Below are 20,789 nucleotides of genomic sequence, written 5' to 3' on the forward strand. Positions count from 1 at the left end.
TGGATAATAATGGACCAGTGGAATAATGCAATAATTTTAATATATTTTCCACACACCATTCAGGTTTAACATTAACCCTTTGCACACGACATGTCAATTGGAGTGTAATGAATATTTTTTCATCGTCGCATGAAACCACATATCTTTTTTCCTTGATACATTACATGGCGTTTATTAAGACAAATTCAACGACCTTGTATATGAAATCGTTTACTATTGTAAAATGTTATGAATTCGTCAGTTCCTAAGGAATTAAGCCAAAGTCGCTAGCTATCGTTTATTAAGTTACTCTAAACGTTGTAAACAAATATCAAATTTCTTATCTCTCATAATGCTTCACAAATTGATAAACATTACTGAATCATAATAACTCACTTTAGCCGACATACTTTAGTCGAAAAGTTGGAATAGTAAACATGTTATGACATTTTATTTTATTTGGTGTTTTGTTTGTTCTCTATCAAATGGGACGTCACACGTTGAGATTGGTTAATTTGTTAAGCCGTAAATAAATAAAAACCGTCAAAACTCGAGCTATTTTCAATTGTCAATTATTTATATAAAATTGAGAATGCGAAGTTGAAACTTCGTGAAAATATAGTTTTTGTCATTCTTAAAAAAATGGGCAAAGTTTTATCCACATATGTTTATTAATTTTTGCTAAAAGCTATTTGACAATTAAAAAGGAGTCTTTATTGCACACTCGTCATCCCCACTACGGAGGAGAGGTTTCCCTTTTTAGCTGGGTTAAATACTGCCAGGACAAGATTCGGCAATATAAAGTTAGCCAAGAACCGTTAGATCCAGTATCGAGCATTCAGATTTCAGAAGATCTTTTAGGACTTTATGACTTTATCACCTTCGAACAGATAAGACAATGCTAATGCGACGATGAAACTTTATTTTTGATTTTTTGTTAATAAAAATTTCGTTGACACATTAGTGAGACCTCCCTGATCAAAATGAGATTAAACACGATATTGTTATAAATTTCTGTTATGTTGTGCTTATGAATCTTTTTAGTTACTACCTAGTACTTGTTGCTGCACAATATCCAGTTACTTTCTATCATCCTATTAGGACATAGGCTGGGAAGCCTTAGGTGTCATTATTTTTAATGTTAAGCATATAAACAGAAAACAGTAAGAGAAACAGATGTGATGTAAGGGCAGTATAAGAGATGTAAACCGAAAGTCGTCTAAAGCCGAAAGGAATATAAACAGAAAACAGTCGCTGGATACCTCAGAAGTACCTCGAAAGGAGAGGTGTTGATCCTTAATTTTATAAGTTCTTATATATGTTAGCAGCGTGCCACCTTCACTTGGTAATATTAGTATTATTACTCGACTGTGGTCGAAAATTGACATTTCGTTAAGAACAGTTTATCTCTATTGAATTTTTAATTATTACACATTATTACTTATTATATAATTATTGCTGCATGTTAAAAAGTAAATAATATCATATTTTTAGTGATTTATAAGAAAGTTTGGCTTGCTTGCTCGTTGCTATATTCAAGTCACTTGTACTCTAACTTCACAAATTACGAAAATGGCGGAAGTAAAATCACGTCGCGTCGCACAAACAGAAGATCTATCAAACGTTGAGTTTGAAACAAGCGAAGATGTGGAGGTTATTCCAACGTTCGATAATATGGGACTTAGAGATGAGTTATTACGTGGAATCTACGCTTACGGTACTATCAAAGTTTTATTTCTTTATCGTATTTAAACATAACCTTATTTATTTTATACTATCAGTTCAGTATCTAATAGAACTTCGCATTACTGATTGTAAAACGGTATTTTAATTATAGGTTTCGAAAAGCCGTCTGCGATTCAACAGCGGTCTATTAAACCGATAATGAAAGGACGAGACGTGATTGCACAAGCCCAATCTGGTACAGGAAAAACGGCAACATTTTCAATTGCTATACTACAATCATTGGACACACAAGTTAGAGAAACACAAGTATTGGTGTTGTCACCTACAAGAGAATTAGCAACTCAGATACAGAAAGTTATTCTGGCTTTAGGAGATTTTATGAATGTTCAATGTCATGCTTGTATAGGTGGTACAAATCTTGGAGAAGATATTAGAAAATTAGATTATGGACAGCATGTTGTATCAGGCACACCTGGCAGAGTATTTGGTAATTTGATTATATGAAATAATTATGCAAGGTTTGTTATAATATATTAATACAAATTTCTTATCTTTCTTATGATATTTAGATATGATAAAAAGGAGAGTTCTTAGAACTAGAGCCATAAAAATGTTAGTTCTTGATGAGTCTGATGAAATGTTAAATAAGGGTTTCAAGGAACAAATTTATGATGTATACAGATATTTGCCACCTGCAACACAAGTTGTGTTGGTATCTGCAACATTGCCACATGAAATTCTTGAAATGACCAGTAAATTTATGACAGATCCTATTCGTATTCTTGTAAAACGGTAAGCTCAATTTCTCTGAATTGAAAGAAATTCAATATTCAATTTATTATTATTATTATTGTTATTATTCACAGTGATGAACTGACACTGGAGGGGATAAAACAGTTCTTTGTCGCTGTTGAAAGAGAAGAATGGAAATTTGACACACTATGTGATTTATATGATACATTGACAATAACACAAGCAGTAATCTTTTGTAATACTAAACGTAAAGTAGATTGGTTAACTGAAAAGATGAGGGAGGCTAATTTTACAGTTTGCTCCATGCATGGTGATATGCCACAGAAGGAAAGAGATAACATAATGAAAGAATTTCGATCTGGTCAAAGGTATGTTATTTTACTATAAACAGTAACATTGTAAATTGAACTTATTATATTATCGTTATTTTGTTATTTTCTAGTCGTGTTTTGATTACTACTGATGTGTGGGCACGAGGAATAGATGTCCAACAGGTATCTCTTGTGATTAATTATGACTTGCCCAACAATCGTGAGTTGTATATTCATAGAATAGGAAGATCGGGACGTTTTGGAAGAAAAGGTGTTTCCATCAATTTCGTAAAAACTGATGACATAAGGATTCTTCGAGATATTGAACAATATTATTCAACACAAATTGATGAGATGCCTATGAATGTAGCAGACTTAATATAATTTTAATGTTCAGGACTTATTCTAAGAATTTAACAGGAAAGAATTATTTTTACTTACAAATATATCTGTAAATTATATTTCCGTAGCATTTGTTCAGAAACACAGTCATTCGAAATCACACTACACGTCTACAAAACTAAGATTTGTAAAGCTTAAAAGAAGCTTTAATTATCGCATCTACGTGTTTAATTTCTAAACATACTGTGAAAAAATGTATCTATGAAAAATTTTATAGGACATAATAAATTTCTAATACAAATATATAATTGTGTAAATGTTAGTTTGTACCTTTATTGTGATAGATAATATAAAATATAGAGAAGAAGTACATTTTGGTCTAATTACTCTTATTTTTCCCTTTTTTTCAATTTATAAATAAATTACGTATAACATATCAAGACAGTTTATTCCAAACAAGGAGAAATAATCAATAACTGGTTCTCTAGTTTAGATGGCAGCAGAGCAGTATTATGGTTGACTTGTAAGAATTAATTGAAATTTATTGTACAGTTTTGTTTCCTCTGTTGAGAGAAAAGAGTTGCTTATTATTAATCTATCCTTTAAATATCAACTCCATCTATATCAGCAATTTATTCCCTTAAAACTCACTCGATAATCATCCTCCTGGAGAAATGACATAAGAGTATGTAGAAGAATAAATATATATTCAGTGTTAACATTCAGAAATGAGAATAGAAAATATAAGATATAATTTTATATAATTATTTGGAAATTGAAAAAGCATGGAAACTCAAGAAGATTGCACAATTAGGCGAGGACAGCCTATTCGTCGCTACCAAAATGATTACAAACCTGATGGACATACTTCAACTTGTAAGTAATAACAATTTCGTATAAACATTTGATTCTATGTAATAGTATTTTCCTATTATCATCTTGTTTTGTTTAGCAATGATAGTGAATCAATCCCAATATTTAAATGTTGGAAGGTCTACTGTAAGAATAGCTGTATATTTAATGACTGGAATTTTTCTATCAATGGATGTTGAACATAGTTCCACTGCACATCAAATTCTTGCAATGATCCAATCTGAAGGAGAATTAGGATTAACAAGGACTCCTTTATTCACTAGCCAAACAGTTTTTGCTTTGTGGCTTTGCTCTTCAAGACTAGAAGTCCAATTGCATCCGAATCATAAGCCTTTAGAGTTGGCTGCAAAATGGAATCGCTTAGTAAAAAAATATAGTTCTCAGAGGGAAGAAACAGACGAAGAACCTTTGCTGTGTCTCAGACGAAATGTATTTCTTTCTCGGTCGGACGAGGAGCAAATAAAGGAAGCTAAAGTATTAGAGCTATTATATGCAGAAGCCAGAAACAACGTATTGCAAGGTAATCAATTATTTAATTATTCCATATTTCTATAGAAGCTTGTACTGTAACGTTTATGTTTATATCTATGTATCAGGACGTTACCCATGCGAGGGACAGGCGCGATATGCAAGTTTGGGTGCTTTGCAAGCACGAATTGAACTTGGCCCGTATAATCCCCAAAGTCATACATTGGCATTTTTCAGAAGGCATCGTGGTCGATTCTTGCCTCATCATTACACTTCCCCTAGTCTGTTATTAGGTCTCGGTGTGGGATTAGGATTAGTAGGAGGAAAAGGGGCACCGGAGGCTCGGCTACTTGAACAGTACAAACGAATACCAAATCACACAGGAACTAATACGAATTCGAGGAAACTTGTCAAAAAGTATTTAGAGTTTTGTTGGAGCTTGCCATGTTATGGCGCGGCTTTTTTTCAAGGGCAAATCGAACGTCCTGTGAGAGGGCTTGCATCATGGATTACAAATCGTGATATGCATGTACTCATTGCTATTAATTCATCGGGTGTATATATCGTGGATGACATTCAATGCGTAAGGAATCAAGCATCATAAAATAATTAATTATCGTTCGAGTAACATGTTAAAAATAACTTTTCTACAGAGTTTATTATTGGGTCTAAGGTATTCAGAGTTGAGCTGGGAAATGGCGAAACCTTCTGATGAAAGTAATCTGAATTGTCTGCCATGTTTATTTCTACAGTTTCCTGTACGGGAGAATGGGACACGAGTTTATAAAATTCTACAAGTATTCTCGAGACAAGTACGAGTTGATTTTAATGAAGCTAAACTTAATTGTTTAAACTAGTTGAATTTATTTTATTATTAGGCAATAATGATGGACACATTAATTTCTGGCTTTGCCGAGGAACATCGTCGTCATGGAACTAACGGTGATATTGGGAATACTGATCGTTTAACGGACCATGCGGTAGGTTCCAATATCGGAAGTTTTACCAATAAACTTAGTAAATTCACATTGGCAACCTTTGACGACGAAGGTAGGTAATAAACAACCTTTTCGTTAAAAATTTAAGGATATTTTTATGATATATAATTATTTTAGGCCGATGTATTGGACAAATGGGTTCTTGGTCATTTCAATGAAGATACGGTTTCACATGGGATAATTCTAGTTATCACCTTTAAGTACCGTAAGATGCGGATTTTGTTGTAAATGATGCAGCAACATTTTGTATCTTATAGGAACTAAATCTCTATGGCGATCTAATCTGGTTTCTAACGTTTGTAAGTAAAAGTTTAATTCATTAATTTTTTCTAATATTTCTTCTTCTTCTTCGCGGGTTAAATCTCCTTCCTGTAAAAAGAAAAAAAAACCTGCTTTTCTATATTGAATTTTATATCAAATAAATATATTAAACAACATAACTTCATGACTATTTATTGACCTGTGTTATCAATGCCTGCGTTTTCATTAATTCCTGCGAGCATTCGTCAAACTCACGTAAGATCTTATTCGCTCTGCGCATAAGTAACTGTTTGTAATCATTAAGACATGTATATTGTATGAACTGTGCGTCAATCTTTGATAGTTCCGGTGGATTTCCTAAACGAGCTAAATACGGTTTCAAGTAATTTACATCCTCCGTGATATCTTTCTCACTCTTGGTTCTCTGTATTTAATAGATTAATCATCAACGTGCATTAATTATCTAGTTAATAAAAATCTATTGTTATTATTTTTACCACTAATGTTTCTATCAAGGATTTTGATTCTCTCAGTTTATCATATACAGATATTAATAGCGTTGGCATCAAGTATTCCTTGTCCCTTGTTTCGAGAAAAGCACATAATTCCTTTTCCGCCGCTCTAACTTGAGATATAGATACGTCCTCTTCATACAGTTGTGTCTCTAGCTCGTATAATAAATTTAGGGATTTTTCAGATTCATCTAGAGGCTGCAAATAAGATAATAAAATTGTCTTTTAGAATTGTCTTTTAGTATTGTCCCTTAGAAAAACTTTTAACAAAGTTGATAGAGGCTCACAGTATATCCATGCATCATTGATGGATCGAGAATCAATCGTTCTCCCCTTTCTGCTAATGGTGGCTTTATATATGTTCGTATAGCTCTGGTAAATTGTCCTGAATGATAATGATACGTAAGACGTATTTCATTCTCACTAATGGCGAATTCACGAATTGCTATGTTTCTGCTCGCTTTTATTCGTTCGTCTCTATTAAATTTCTCGACAATATTCTGTAAATTCAATCAGGTAATTCAAATTACCTAAACTACTATTCAAAACTATTTTTGCGCGATGTGTTTTAAAAATGATATAGATAAGCAATTTCTACCTTACCAATATATGTCGGTAATGAATATCTTGCGGAGCAGAGGTCTTCCTATCTTGTGAGAATTGCACGTGCCTGTTCTCAAGCCGATCGAAACTCTGGTGTTAATATCATGTAGTGCTTTTAATAATTTACATTTTAATTATGTACACACAAGTTACTGCTTACCGGTAATACAGGAAGTCATCGCGACCGACAAAGTGTTGCGTTAGGTAGCTTGGGTTCATTTCGAATTTAGATAGACCATCGAAACGTGGAACGTGATAAAAATCTAAAATTCGCTCGCTATCTATCTCATTGGAAGCATCAACAAAGTATCGATGTTCTGTAATTATATTTTTCATAAAAAGATTTAAATACGTATATCGAGTAATGTGAGAAGTAATGATGCTAATAAACAACCTTTACATTGATCTGCTCGGCCTCTTCTATAATAATCTATAACTGTATTGTCATTTATATTTCTCCGTGATTCCACGAGATTGTCAGATCTATTTGCATAAGTTTCATATATTTCTATAGGAGTCGTGTAATCGTAATCATTATATATCGTAATTCTTTGTACTACGCCATCCAGTTGAAGATACGGAGCAAAGAGTTCAACTTTTGTTTTCTTATAAAGTATCGTTTTTGTACCATTTGGGAACCGTTTTTCAAATTCTGCAAAACAAAAACTGACGATGCATTAACATAACCGATAATTTACGTTTATATTGGGGAACTTAATATCTTTTATATACCTGCTTCGCTAATTTTTATCGGATCTACATATGAGAATGGCATATCCAAGTGTTTCTCTGGTTGCACATCAGACTCCTCATCGATCTCTTCTCCTACTCCATGCATTGTCCACGGTTCTCCGGGGAGCAAATGTTCCCACAGTTCCACTTTCATTAAATCCCACACTATGTTTACGCACGATTTTACGGATGACTGCATATTTACCCAATAATTCTTATCGTTCCATATGCTTTCTACGCCCAAGTACAACTGAGCTGTGTCATCGTCAGTGGCCTCGAAGGATACCCCCGTGGTAGACTCGATAAAAAGTGGGTAAGGAATCTCCTGGTCCCTTACTCCGCCTAACTCTGGCAATATCGCTACCCAAGCATGTATTCTATGTCCGCGATGCTCATCTGGTGGAAGCTGCTCTAATTCCTAAATCCGAACATAATTCGCTTCAGACAAGAACCATAAAGAAAGTTGTAAGAATTCCCCTCCAAGAAAATGAAATCAATTTTAATTACTTCGATCAATTTTTGTTGTTCTTTTTCGTCGAAAATTAATTTCTCTTCTAACTTCCTCGCCTTTTCTTCTTCTAATTCTGATAAAAATTGACTTTTATAGTCTATAGGTAGCTTAAGTTCATACTTGGTAATCTTTGGTTGTTGCTCTTCCGGCTTTCGTTTAGTATGTTTTTCCGGTTGCAGTATATAGGGGCACGACCTTCTTGTCAAATCGCATAGCGTTTGTTCTCTGGATGCGTAACCACTTACAACGAACGCATTATATCCTTGACCTAGTAGCAAGCTAGTAAGAAATGTCGCGCATTCAAAGCAATTGCCCTTCCGAAGCTTCTGCACCCACGTTGGTGAACGCAGCTGTTTTGGCTGTAAACAGAAATAATATTATAAATGCGATATCATAAGCGGGAAAATTTGTAATTCAATAAGCAGGAACACTTGTTGCTTTATATCAACGTTCTCATAATGAGGTAACATAGCGACTCATGTATCGACACTCAATAAGACAACATGTCAAAGGAATCTACTGTATCGACTGTCGCTAGATTGCGTAACCGCTTGCCGTAGGTTTCATGTGAAAACGCAGAAGTAATAATAATAACAATACTAAAGAGTAAATACATCCTACACATAGCCACTAATCGTCCACACGAGAAGTGTACACATTCAAATACGACGTCGAGCACGTGGCAACTCGTGCGTATTCTCGGTCCCTGACCTACGCGACTGTATTATGATCTACGCGTAAAATGTATACTGTACCGTATAACGGAAGTGACCGTGTATCACAGAGGGAGTGGGAGGAGTATCGCAGAAGGGTGGGAGGGGGTGAGGAAGAGAGGGAGAGTAATTAAAAGAAAAGGCTAATCAAGTTATGGAATAAAAAACCTTTTTTGCAAAATACGATTAGATTGATTTACGAACGTGGTGCTCGTTACAATTCGCCGTATACGATAAATTTAAAAATTGTCAAGACGTCACGATTGCTGGAAATACTCTGATTTGTGCGAAATTTGTAAGGGAGGTTCAACTGTACTTCGAAATTGAAGTCGAAGGGTCGCCTCGCCCTCTCGTGTCTTGAAACGGGAGAGAAGGCAGTCTTTTTTTGTAAGCGCGTAGCCTGGGCTAGAGTAGGGCAGAGATGGTCAGTGGGTGGTGCGGCTATCCCTCGATCCCTTCACCCACTTCCGCCCCCTCTGTCCACCCAACCTAACCTCACCCTGTCCACCCTGCCTCTCCGTCGCCATCCCTCGAACGCCCTCGGTCCCGCTTCCTCGCCCATTGGCGTTGCTCACCCCCTCCGTCCCTCGCCAGCCCCCGCGCGTCACCATCATTCCGCGCGACCCCTTCGACCGGCACCCACGTGGGACGCAAGACGAGGGTGTGAGGTAGCAGACAACGCGGAGATACCGCCGCCGCGGCAGCTGCGCTCAGTGTTTCTCAACCATGAACTTACGTTGCCTGCGATAATTTACAGCTCGGACGAATCGGCTCTCGCTTGAATATCGCTCAGATATACGACACGAGTCACAAATTATGCACGACATACACACGCGCGCACACACAAAAATGCACACACACGCGCGCGCGCACACACACATGCATATGTATATATATATACTCTCGGTACAATTTCACGCGTCCATGTGAAGGAAATTACGAATATCCACGATTTTCGGACGACTACTTTTATCGATACAAGTTTTCCACCCGATATCGCGTGATCAGCTTGTAGATGTTTTAAAGCGGACCGTGCATCAGTTTAAAATTATTTCACGGATTACGTTTGTAACCATACTATTAAAATTCGAAGCAAAAAACAAAAAATTAGGACTGCAAAGAAGAACGAATTTGTTTTGTCGGTCTTTTTATAGTATATATACATATATATATATATGTGTATAAGGAGATTGTTTTTAATTGTAGGAGGTTAGATAACTCTATCGGAAGGTTTACTCGTGTATATAGGGATAAGGATCACGAGCGTTTTAAAAACTTCACATGTAACACGCTTTTCCCAGAGTAAAGTTGATTTGCTGGAAAGAAGGCTCGAAGATTTTCCCGAGCTACGGAACAGTTTAAAGCGGATAGAACGACGTCGACCGTAATCCTTTTATCAATGTCGCGATTTAGTGGAACTCTAACGATCGGTATAAAAGTATATCGAAAATATGAAATCCGATTTCAAGGTTCCGGTGGCCCGTGGCAGCTACTAACAATCGATAGCTCGATCGGGAAACCGGAATAACCATACGTCGCGTATCACAATAACTTTCTAGCCGATTCCCTATCGAGTTGATCAGATTTTGTATTTCCCGATCAAAAATATCATGTTAATTAACTTTTAAACATGAATCGGCCAGAACTCGAAAATAAATGACACATTCGCACTCTTATTTTCCAATGGAGCGCCTTTTCATCAGGCCCCCTGTGTTTCATTTTCATAATATTGCATTCTTCCAGTCCTCTGCTATGTAGAAATACTACTGAACGATAGAAAATTGGATATATTTGGGCTGGACTAATACGTAAATGTTATAATAAACAGAACGGCGTGTCAAAGTTTCTGGCAGCCGCTATATAACGTGATAACCTTGGTACCATTAGCTATCGAATAAAAAGAGAAAGAGGGAAGTAGGTTTATTCGCGATGAAAAAACGTTAGGCTGGGAGATTGCGACGATCTAAAAGGAGAAAAATCCCTTAATTCCGGGACGGGCACGGTATCGATAATTCTCGTTCGGATCTACGTTCACGGAAGTGGACGAGAGAGGACGTGATTTACGCCGAGACGATGCTCGTGGGTATCAGTCGCAGGGTACATGATCAAAGCGCGACGGTCGAAAGCGTGGATCGAAGCGCTGATTGGTCGGCTTGGAGCGGGGTGCCGCGAGATAGCGCTTTTCGGGACGCCTCGATGTCGTGCTCGGTGCTGGCCGCCGTATCGAGGACGTTATCCGTGGACGCGACCAGAGAGTGCTATGTGTACGGCTGTGTATGTGTGCTATGTGTACTATGTGTACGGATGAACACACGCGTGGATATACCTAGGCACGAATGTGTTGGCGCGCGCGTTGGGAGATGGAACGACCGAGGGCGAAGGAAAGGAGGGATGAAGAGCGACAGAGAGGTAGATACAGAGGACTACAAAGACAGGATAGGGATGGACAAGCCGAGAAAGAGAAGGATAGAGAGAGGGAACGAGGCCTAAATCAGGGGCGATCGCACCGAGCGACGTCGCTATCTCTCTGAATATGCGAACCACTATTTGGCGTCCGCGGCGCGGCGCGTACCTACCTAGTACCCGGTATTACTAGATACTAGATAGTACCTAGTCCCTGCCTGCCTATATACCTTGGCTAGATGTTTCACCAGGTTCCTCTGTGTGAACTGCGTCTCTACGCGACGAGGCGGAGGGCGTCCTACACCAACACACCTACGCTCTGGGTTTACACCTACGCGGGTTTACATGCCCTGCAAATCGTACCGAGATACCGAATCGCGGGGATCCTGATGCTTGCCCGTGCACTACGCGGCACTTTGGAAAGTTATAAAATCGAACTCACCGGAGCTCGCGACGTGCAAGCGGTCGCGTCGTTGTCCGAAGGCAAAAGCTCCGCGGCTACCGGGACGCGTTTCGATCTTTACGTCTCAGACCTTTATCGCACCAATCGAATACGATTTTGTCATCGAAGGGAATCGAAGTCGCGATCGATACAGAAAATTGATCGATACTAAATATGTCGCGCCAGCTAGCGTCGACTCGAGACATCGATATTTTCATATTCTCACCAGATTATCAGCAGACGTTTTTAATAAATATAAGCTATAATCCGACACCGGCCGACACCGACCAAGTTTCGCTTCGATTACGCATAGATATGATTATTGTTAGTTACGCGTAAATAGCCCGATTATGTAGTGGCAAAATATGATTTTAAACTTTAACCTCAGTTTGCCCGCCAAGATGTTTCTCGTTCGCGCTATCACGGAATTGAATTGATTTCGTAGTTGTCGCGAAACACAGGTTCTCGGTGATTTCTTGATAATCGTTCTTAAAACGTCGACACTGTTTTTCGTGGTTGTCACTGACCGCCTATATCGAATTACGTAATCTCGTTCGGCCAAACATCGGATCGACAAGCGCGCGACCAACGACGCGCGTTTCATAACCTAAAACGATGTTTCCGTCTCTTCGATTTCAACGACGTTCCACTTTAAAGATTAGCCGATCGAAAAGAGTAGATGTTATTAAAATTGCGTTGGTTCTTGGCGCGAATCGCGACTAACGATAAGAAACAGCTGTTTCGAATACTTTCGACTCGTAAGACACGGAAGAGCAAGTTGGTAACTTCGTTGGCCAACTGAACGGATTATACCGTTGATTGTGTGGAACGGGGAGTGAAACTACCCCGGCACGAGCCTAGTTTTAAACTTCATGGCATCGTCTGTTCGTTTTCGTAGCGTTGAATGAACTTAAAGAGAGAGGGGCTGCGTATTCTCCGAACTTGCTTTACGAACGATACACATAGGTAAGTACGTAATCGTTGAACGAATTTATCAACAATCTGTAATAATCGTAATAAAAAGACGACTAACTTTTCTCTTTTAGTTAAATCTAAATAGATCGATATGCGGACACACGCGATACTCTAATTGTAGAAAAAGTCGCGATCATCAGTGTTTATGAGTTTAAAATAGTTGAACCGAATGTTTGGGGAGCAGCGGGGGAGAAGACCTGTTCGAGTCGCCCCCGTCGATGGCTGATCGTTACAAATACCGGTGATACATAAGCGGGCGGCAAGCAGAGCCTCACCGTTCTCTACTCTAACGAGCCGTACACGTGTTTCTGACGTCGCGTCGGCGCTATAAAGTAAGTACATATACGGACACGCGTGTCCCGTCGTGCGTGTATGTATATGATGTGCATAAACACGCACGTACACGCATTTACCAAAAGGAGAGAGAGGAAGAGGCATCCATATACGTGCAAACCCGGCACGCTGGAAGCCCTAGAGCCGGTTTTCAATGAGCGAGTGGCGGACGAAGAGGGAGAAACGGCGGCGACAGTCGGAACCGGCGCGGCGTGGCGAGGCGCGCCGTAACGCAGAAAGAGGAAGATAGGCATGGTGAAAAGGGGCGGGATGGAGAAGCGAACGAGTAGAGAGTAGAGAGTAGAGAGAAGAGAGAGTAGAGAGGAGAGTAGAGAGTAGAGAGTTGAGAGTTGAGAGTAGAGAGTAGAGAGAGGAGAAGGAGGAAGAGCAAGAGCCAGGAAGAGGGAGGAGGACGAGGGAGGGAGCCAAGAATGGACGAGAGCGGGAGGAATATAAACCCTTATCGAAATCGTGATTCACCCCACATTCTCCGGAGACCCCCTAACCTATTAACATCCATATCACAATAACAGATACACGTGTACACCGAGCCGTATTCCCACACGGTCATTCGTCCTTGCACACCTTCGTAATTGCTCGGCCATTTCTGCGTCACCGATCGAAAAACTTGTTTGCCATTTAACGCTATTATCGGCCGCGCCGTGTCTGTTAAAATTATGCCAATTCTTCCGAAACGCGAGACGTTCGAGGAGGGTTTAAATAAATCGACGTGCAATTTACAGACTTTTTTCCTTCCTCTTTTATCTCGAGTCCCTCTCTTTTTAGCCGTTTCTATGAAACAAAGCGTACGAACGAGCAAACGGTAATTAATTAAGGCGTTAAATTGCTAATTCGATCGTGAAAAGGACGAATCGACGATTGCCGGCCGAGCGTTATTGTTCCAAGATTTCCCTTTTACGTACCAGCGCGGCAACATTATTTCAAGATTCTTTCTCTAATCCGCGCAGCCTAGCCGACTCGATGGTTACTTTGGTTCTCGCTGTTCGTTTATGGAGCAAGTTTCCCCGTTAAAAGGAACTTTAAGCACTTTTGAGAGACTGACGTTGAATGAGGAGGTGGGGGACCACCGTTAAGGATCGTCAGATTGGACCTTATGAAGTACCGTGAATATAATACTTATGAATGAAATCAACGTTGCCCTCTCGCAAAATTGAAAAGAATGTATTCAAAGGCTACGAAGGAGGCGGCAGAAGGAGAGAAAGAGAAAGAACAGAGACGTCACCGAGCAACATTTCAACGAGGTTGGTTTAGCCTAAACGGGTGTCGACCAGTGTCGTTAATAAAAACTGTCATAGCAGAACATCGTGATAAAACAAACGCGTTCTCGTGCGTTAATTAGTTTCCCTAATGACAAGGGTGGAAACTCTTGTCGAAGCTGCGACCTTTCTTTCTTTCTAGAAACGTTGTCGCGCGTATACTATGCATACTACGTATACTATGTATACTACGATACGTATATCGTAGAACGCGTGTTTCGTGGAGAATTACGCAGGTATCTGGAACCGCGATCGCCATTAAGGATCTAGCGCGAAACGATGCCATCGCGGGGCCGAATCTCGCGATGGATCGTCACCGTGAGGTAGAACGGTCGTCGGATTCGCACGCAGAAAGAGAGGGAGGAATGGAGGCCGGTTTTCGAGCGGACACCCAGTGCATCGAGATAGATAGGTAGATAGACGTCCGGATAGATGCATGCCACGGCAGCCAGAGCAAGGGATGCCGAGGGGTAGCGCAAAGCGGACAGGAGTAAAGGGGGATGGCGGTAGGTGGTCGCGGTGAGACGCGAGACGAAGCAGGGATGAGGAGGAAGAGCAAGAGAGGATGAGGTGGATGAGGAGGTGGAGCAGAAAGGGGTCGATGGTGGGTGGGTTAGAGGAGGAGAGTGGGTGGTGGTTCTCTCGCTGATTACGTCGCAGGATGGTCAGGAGAGAGAAACGCCGGAGAGGATGCTGCTACGCCGTGCGCGGAGGAGGCCGGTTCGCTGGATAGAGGCGAATATATCCGCAATGTCCTACCACCAAACCCTATACCCGGCTACCTATCTTCGTTCTCTCCTATTTCTCTCTCCCTCTCTCTCTTCCTCTCTCTCTCGCTCTTCGCTTATCAGGGTGTTTGCTCTCTGTTTCACCCTCGTCACACGGTATATATCCATCCTTGTCCTCCCTACGTTCGTCTCTCTCCGTTACCGTTCCATCTCTTTCCCTCTGATGGCAGCAGCCTCCCGGGTGGCAGGGCCCTAAGCTAAACTAAGCTACGCCAGGATAGGATAGCGTCAGAAGGATAGGATGGGATAGGATAGGATGGTTGGATGAAGCTCACCTACCCTCGTACACACAACGACTAGGATGACGTCGACGACGACGACGACGACGACGACGACGACGACGACGACGACGACGACGACGACCACGACCACGACGACGACGACGACGGTCACGACGACCACGACGACGACGGCCACGACGACGACGACGGTAACTGCAACGGTAGCGGCGGCAGCGACGGCAACGACGACGACGACGACGACGACGACGACGACGACGACGACGACGACGACTACGATCCCTCGTGCAGAAGCAACCCACCCTCTTCGTGTTTTCTCCGTCTCCGTTCTCTCTATATCCGTTTGACTATCTACGTCCTCGTCACACCGCCTTTCTCGCCAATCCCGGTCTCTCGCACCAACGTTCCTCGCGTCCCGTTCTTTCGTCCCTCGGTCGTCTCGCTCTCTACCAGCCAGTAACACCCACGGACCCCGGGGGGTTAGTTAGGGGTGGTATATTGACGGCCGGCGTCGCGAGGACGCCTATACTTAGTGTGCCGGCGAACCGACGCGTTTCCAGCTAGGCGTCCCCCCCATTCCACCCTACCTTCTCTCTCTTCGCTCTCCACCCGCGTCCGCCACCATCGGCCACCCTTCACGACCACCGCCACCCCCATCTCATCCCCTTTCTACACCCTCTACCGGCGACCCATTCTACACCCTCTGCTGCCACCTTCCTCGTAGCCCTTCCCTCCTCCTAACCGCTTGACTCTCCCTCGGTCCATCCTTCGTCCACCACCCCTCGAACCATCGGCGAGCAACCCCCTATCTCAACCTTCTTCCACCTCGACCCTACTCACCGTAGGGTCTTCGTGTCTAGGTGCAAAGAAGTAGCTGGAGAAACTTATCTTCGACCTCGTACGTCTCGATCAACCGAAACAAGAGCTATCGGCAACCTGTTTCCAAATTACTTGCTCGCGAATCGGACACGAGCGAGCCAAACTCGAACGCGAGTGTCCAGCTTGAGCGGACGTGGACGACGAAATCGATGCCTTCGGGCACTGTGAGAGCTTCGTGGCGCACCTGACGCGAGAAAACGGGGCGACGACGACGACGACGACGACGACGGAGGAAAACGAAGGAAACCACGACTAAGGGGAAAAAGGAAGAGGAAGAGAGACAGGGAGAAGAAGGGAAACAGGTCTCGATTAGGGAGCGACCGAACGAAATTATGTATACGTCGAAGATGATGGCGACGATGCACGCGATGGGTTCCCCAGGCGCGCAAGGTCCGTCCGTCGAAGGGGAATGTGGCTAGGAAACGTTTCTTTGTCGGTAGTTCCTCCAGCGGGCGGATCGGTTTCTCGAGGGCCCTTAAAAGCATCGAGAACCCCGTCGGAAACTCGCGTCCTCGATCGTCGTTAATTATCATTATTTGCCGTGGCCACGATACAATTTACTTTATTGGTCGCCGAGACGGCCACGCTAACTTCCGAGGCCGCGTAATTACCGCTGCTGATACGCCGCGTGTACTTACACCTGTACACCCTGTGCTCGCATAATTCTCGCATAAATACCGCGACGGACTTATCCCGGAGATGGCGGTCGTTTAAGGAAAGATTTCGTTCGAGCTGGTAATAGGTTAGCACCCGGTGTACCTATCCGTTGCATTTTTTTCGGTTTCATCGTTACCCACCGAGATATGTATACGCGTAAGTACACATATGTGTACGTACGTACACACCGCGGTAGAAACAAAGAGGTTTATTGTGAAATCAGTGGCGTGGAATGCCTCCCTCGGTGCACTTACCTGAAATTGATGGCGCCTGTTCGATTTGGTACATAGAAAGGCAGTTAACGGAGGCAGGAGGCGAGGGGTGCAAGAGCGACTGAGAAGAGCAACGAAGGAGGCGAGTGTTCGCAGGATCGACGAGTAATCGAATTAAGGGTGCTCGAGGTGACTAACTCTCGAGGACGTCGGTAAGGAACGGTCGCCCGTTGAAAACGATCCTTGTGTATTATACGTACATATGCTGCCTTGCGTAGAAAACTTTGCAGCAGAGAAAACAGTCCGAGCAACGTCTTGATGCACGTGTTTTATCGAATCTACGATACATACACGTGTATACATATAGCTACGACGAGCTTTGGTTTCCTCTCAATTCAATTGATCATCGTCCGATGACGAGAAAAGCAACTGGAACCTTTACTTTTGGATTCTTTATTCGTACGGAATCGACGTGTTATTCCGTCGATTGCTTCTTTTAAATGTATTCGAGAAGCAAACAGCGTGATACGAAACGAAATAACAAAACTGATAAAAATTTTGCGCGCTTGCGACTCTGTACGATTTTGTCGAGTAGGCAAATTAGAAACTCGGAAAGGAGTTGAGAATTCCCGTCGAAACAGTTCACGTTTACGGGGATGGCTAGTGGTGGGTGGCTGAGCCGCGAGGTTTATGAGAGTAACGTCACCAATGTCTCGTTAAACGCGTAGCAGTAGTGGCGTGACGTCACGCTGTAACGCCCTCTCGACGATGACGATACGTAAGCGGTGTATGGTGTACGGTGTACGGTGCACGGTGTATCGGCGAGAACAGGCGTCAGTAAACGCGAACTTTATGCCGCCAATTTCAGCGTTCGATGCGTGTCTTGCGAGCGTTCTATCGATCACTCGAAGTCTCTTCCTTCGGTTATCGACCGTGGTACCACAAATTTCTCATCGTTTACGAAACCGCGAAAATCCGAACGCGACAGCTGCGCTTGTTAATACTTCCCTTGTTTTTCGTCGCATGTTTTATCGATCGATATAACAACATATAAGCGTATAATATAATATAAAGCGAGATTTGATTACCCATTGATTGCCTATGACTACAAACGCATTAATAGTTTTTCCTATTATTTCGGGACGATCGATACGTACACAGACGGATTAATAATTACTTTATTATCGCTCGAACGCTTTATCCTTGGCACATGCGCGCGTGTCGTCCATCTTTCGCGAGATAGACGTATGTAATTGCAGGATAGAGTGCTTCCCGAACGCTATTGTCTTCGGAAGAGTCCGTCTCGAATCATGGAACAATTTTTCTATCGGCAGCCGAGCAAAACAAATTATCGCAGTTAGAACGCGAGAGCTAGATACGATCGAGCGTAGATAACGAGATATCGTTACGAAGAAAGAGAATATTTGGTAATGGCGAAATGGCGAAATTGCGAAACAACGACCACGCGATACTTTGTTTGTTACGATTCGTGGCTTATTAACGCGTTCCTTCAATCAAGGAATATCGGAAATTTCTATGGATTCCACTATGCACATTTGTCGAAAGTACAAGCGAACAGGACGTTAGTGAAGTACTCGACACTTTTACGATCGTTTGGCTAATGACACGCGCCGCCACTACCACCTTCAAAATACTATTAAACAGACCGAAACACTCTCGATATTCTAGGATTTCACCGCGTTTAATCCGCGGTCGCCGATACTCCGCCGCGACGAGCGCACACACGTGTGAAATTCAATGCGCGCAAAGGCGTTAATGCAATTACGCAATAACGGGACAAGATTATCGTATCGTCGTGTCGGGGCGAACGTCGATCCAATCGCGTAACAAGGTTATGTTCTCGTTAAGCGTCTCTGCGGCGCAACTTTCGCGAAACTCGAGAGATCCAGCGACTCGGTTCCCTTTTCCCCCTTATCGTACCGTCGCACGGTTGTCGTTATGTACACGTGTACGCCAAGTCGAGCGAAGCAAGAGAAATCGACGCCACCGTCGAACGCGAGTCGTTAAGCTCGAAGAACGCACTGTTGGCTGCGTGCGCCATAATTGCTAGTCGATATTTGTCATCGAGGTGCGAGGTTAAGGACGCGATAGGCTGTCCTATGGTATCGAAACAGCGAAGAAAGAAAAGAAGTTGTTGTTTGTTGATATCGATCAACGTGCATCGTGAAAAAGTAGCAAAGTTTTTCTATCGTTGAAACGACTATTAAAATGTTATTCAATTAAAATTAAATTGTACGAGTTATAGAGAAAGCAAACGCGACCAAATTGGTCGAGGCGAATCGTTCGCTTGGTCTAATCGTCAACTATAGTCCGATGTTTACATTAAGAAGTTTTGAAAAAGAGACGAGTCGATCGTTTTGGTTACTTCGGCTGGATCGTATATCTCGGTCGAGTCGAACGATCGCTGCAAAGAACGCGTGTCACTGCGTTCGATTTAAAGCGGACACTGGAACGGACGGTCGATCACTTTTCCTGCATTCGCAATTACTTATCGCCGCGTCGGTAAATAACGGCTTCGTAGATACGCCATGCGATTACTCTTCTCCGACGGCGCTTTGTTCCACGTTTTTACTATTTATATTTCCCTCTTGCTCTTCTGTTACAGATAGAATTGCCAACATTTAAAATTCCGTCAACAAGTTTCGCATTATCGAATCGGTAACGACGTTTCGTCTAAATAGACGAATCACGGAAGGAAGTTGATGACTTTTATCGTATCGATGGATTCGACGCGACGGTTGAAAATTATCGAGCGTAGGGAGAAGGCGGGATAAAGAGCACATGTTGGATCTCACGTTTGCGGATCGCTCCTCGGAATAATGTTTTTTTCCCATCGTATTTACCCGGATAACCGAGCAATCCCAGTTCGCCGTCGTCCGCCAACTTTGCGCCGCGTCGTGAACAGACGTCGAGTTTGCGGCGGCTCGAATTATCGGTCGGCGACAGTGCTGGCGAGTTTGTCGAAAAGCAGGGCCGTACGAAGCGTTCGCAGCCGCGTTTATCCGCGCGTAAAAGGAACGAGTATTTTCGCGCTCCCGTACCTAGCGCAAGCGAACGAACGAAAAACCATACGAACTTATTCGAGCGTGTTACGTTCAAATTTTCGTTTCATTCGCGCGTCCCGTAATCTTCTCTTGGATAACAATGGCTGACCGTAGAGAGGTGCGAGTTCGTCGTAAATTTATAAATATCTCTCGCGGAAAATAAACCACGGACATTGATTTATCGCTAAGACTATAGAAATTATTTATGGAATAAATTTTACTTTACGATCCTGAAGGAGAGTCGCGCGAATGCGTTGAACCTAGTTTCAGCGATAGCGCCTCGCTAGACACGACGTGACCGTTCAATGCGATTTATTTTTAACTGCCACAATTATCCAAATAAATATAAAACGTGGTTCAACGGCGACGGTTGTGGCGACGGGATCCTATGAAAACGACGGCGAGGAAAATTTCAGCGACCGTGTCGGTGTCTAAAGCGGGGAGAGGGGGAGAGGGAGGGAAAGGATCGTTTGTACCTGCAAACTTTGCGAAAACTCTGCTTCACTCGTTCAAGGTTGCCATAATCCCCGTTTAACGTTCATTTTTTTATCGCCGCACTACTACCTTCTTCTTTCTCTAGTCCGTGACCTGGTTCGTTCCCCGACGTAAATCCGTCACAGAGCTGTGATGTTCGTCCACTTGGTTTGGGGACACCTTTCTTTCCTCTCTCACTCCCTCGTCGCCATCGCTGTCGTCCTCGTCTTCCTCGTCGTGGTCGTGGTCGTGGTCGTGGTCGTGGTCGTGGTCGTCGTCATCGTCGTCGTCGTCGTCGTCGTC

At 42.6% G+C, this 20,789-nt stretch overlaps 3 protein-coding genes across 6 annotated transcripts in view; 2 read left to right on the forward strand and 1 right to left on the reverse strand.

Moving 5' to 3' along the window:
* The first annotated feature begins 1,485 nt into the window (after positions 1-1,485).
* LOC117232602 (eukaryotic initiation factor 4A-III) lies at positions 1,486-3,443 on the forward strand. Its single transcript, XM_033492065.1, has 5 exons — positions 1,486-1,696; positions 1,817-2,152; positions 2,235-2,457; positions 2,532-2,786; positions 2,861-3,443. The coding sequence occupies exons 1-5, from the start codon at positions 1,552-1,554 to the stop codon at positions 3,111-3,113; spliced, it is 1,212 nt and encodes a 403-aa protein (XP_033347956.1). The 5' UTR covers positions 1,486-1,551; the 3' UTR covers positions 3,114-3,443.
* A 137-nt stretch (positions 3,444-3,580) lies between these two features.
* LOC117232601 (FERM domain-containing protein 8) lies at positions 3,581-5,788 on the forward strand. Of its 3 annotated transcripts, XM_033492062.1 has the most exons (7): positions 3,581-3,947; positions 4,024-4,464; positions 4,541-4,995; positions 5,066-5,224; positions 5,291-5,462; positions 5,528-5,570; positions 5,668-5,788. In XM_033492062.1, the coding sequence occupies exons 1-6, from the start codon at positions 3,857-3,859 to the stop codon at positions 5,566-5,568; spliced, it is 1,359 nt and encodes a 452-aa protein (XP_033347953.1). In that variant the 5' UTR covers positions 3,581-3,856; the 3' UTR covers positions 5,569-5,570; positions 5,668-5,788. The 3 variants fall into 3 exon arrangements, with proteins under 3 accessions (XP_033347953.1, XP_033347954.1, XP_033347955.1); XM_033492063.1 differs by having other exon boundaries at positions 5,528-5,778; XM_033492064.1 differs by lacking the exons at positions 5,528-5,570; positions 5,668-5,788 and having other exon boundaries at positions 5,270-5,377.
* The window catches only part of LOC117232600 (dynein regulatory complex subunit 7-like), an 88,378-nt gene continuing 72,841 nt past the window's right edge, over positions 5,253-20,789 (reverse strand). The window contains exons 2-10 of one of the 2 annotated variants that reach the window (XM_033492061.1): positions 8,026-8,388; positions 7,519-7,936; positions 7,181-7,438; positions 6,947-7,067; positions 6,787-6,853; positions 6,471-6,683; positions 6,169-6,381; positions 5,871-6,095; positions 5,253-5,779 (exon numbers count right to left, since the gene is read on the reverse strand). In XM_033492061.1, coding sequence (XP_033347952.1) covers positions 5,594-5,779; positions 5,871-6,095; positions 6,169-6,381; positions 6,471-6,683; positions 6,787-6,853; positions 6,947-7,067; positions 7,181-7,438; positions 7,519-7,936; positions 8,026-8,388 — 2,064 coding nt within the window. In that variant the 3' untranslated portion in view covers positions 5,253-5,593. Of the gene's footprint in view, positions 5,780-5,870; positions 6,096-6,168; positions 6,382-6,470; positions 6,684-6,786; positions 6,854-6,946; positions 7,104-7,180; positions 7,439-7,518; positions 7,937-8,025; positions 8,389-20,789 lie in introns of both variants that reach the window. The other variant, XM_033492060.1, reaches the window with a different exon arrangement.

The sequence above is a fragment of the Bombus vosnesenskii genome, unplaced genomic scaffold (assembly GCF_011952255.1).
Source record: "Bombus vosnesenskii isolate JDL3184/JDL3185 unplaced genomic scaffold, Bvos_JDL3184-5_v1.1 scf7180000013289, whole genome shotgun sequence".
Classification (NCBI taxonomy): Eukaryota; Metazoa; Arthropoda; class Insecta; order Hymenoptera; family Apidae; genus Bombus; species Bombus vosnesenskii.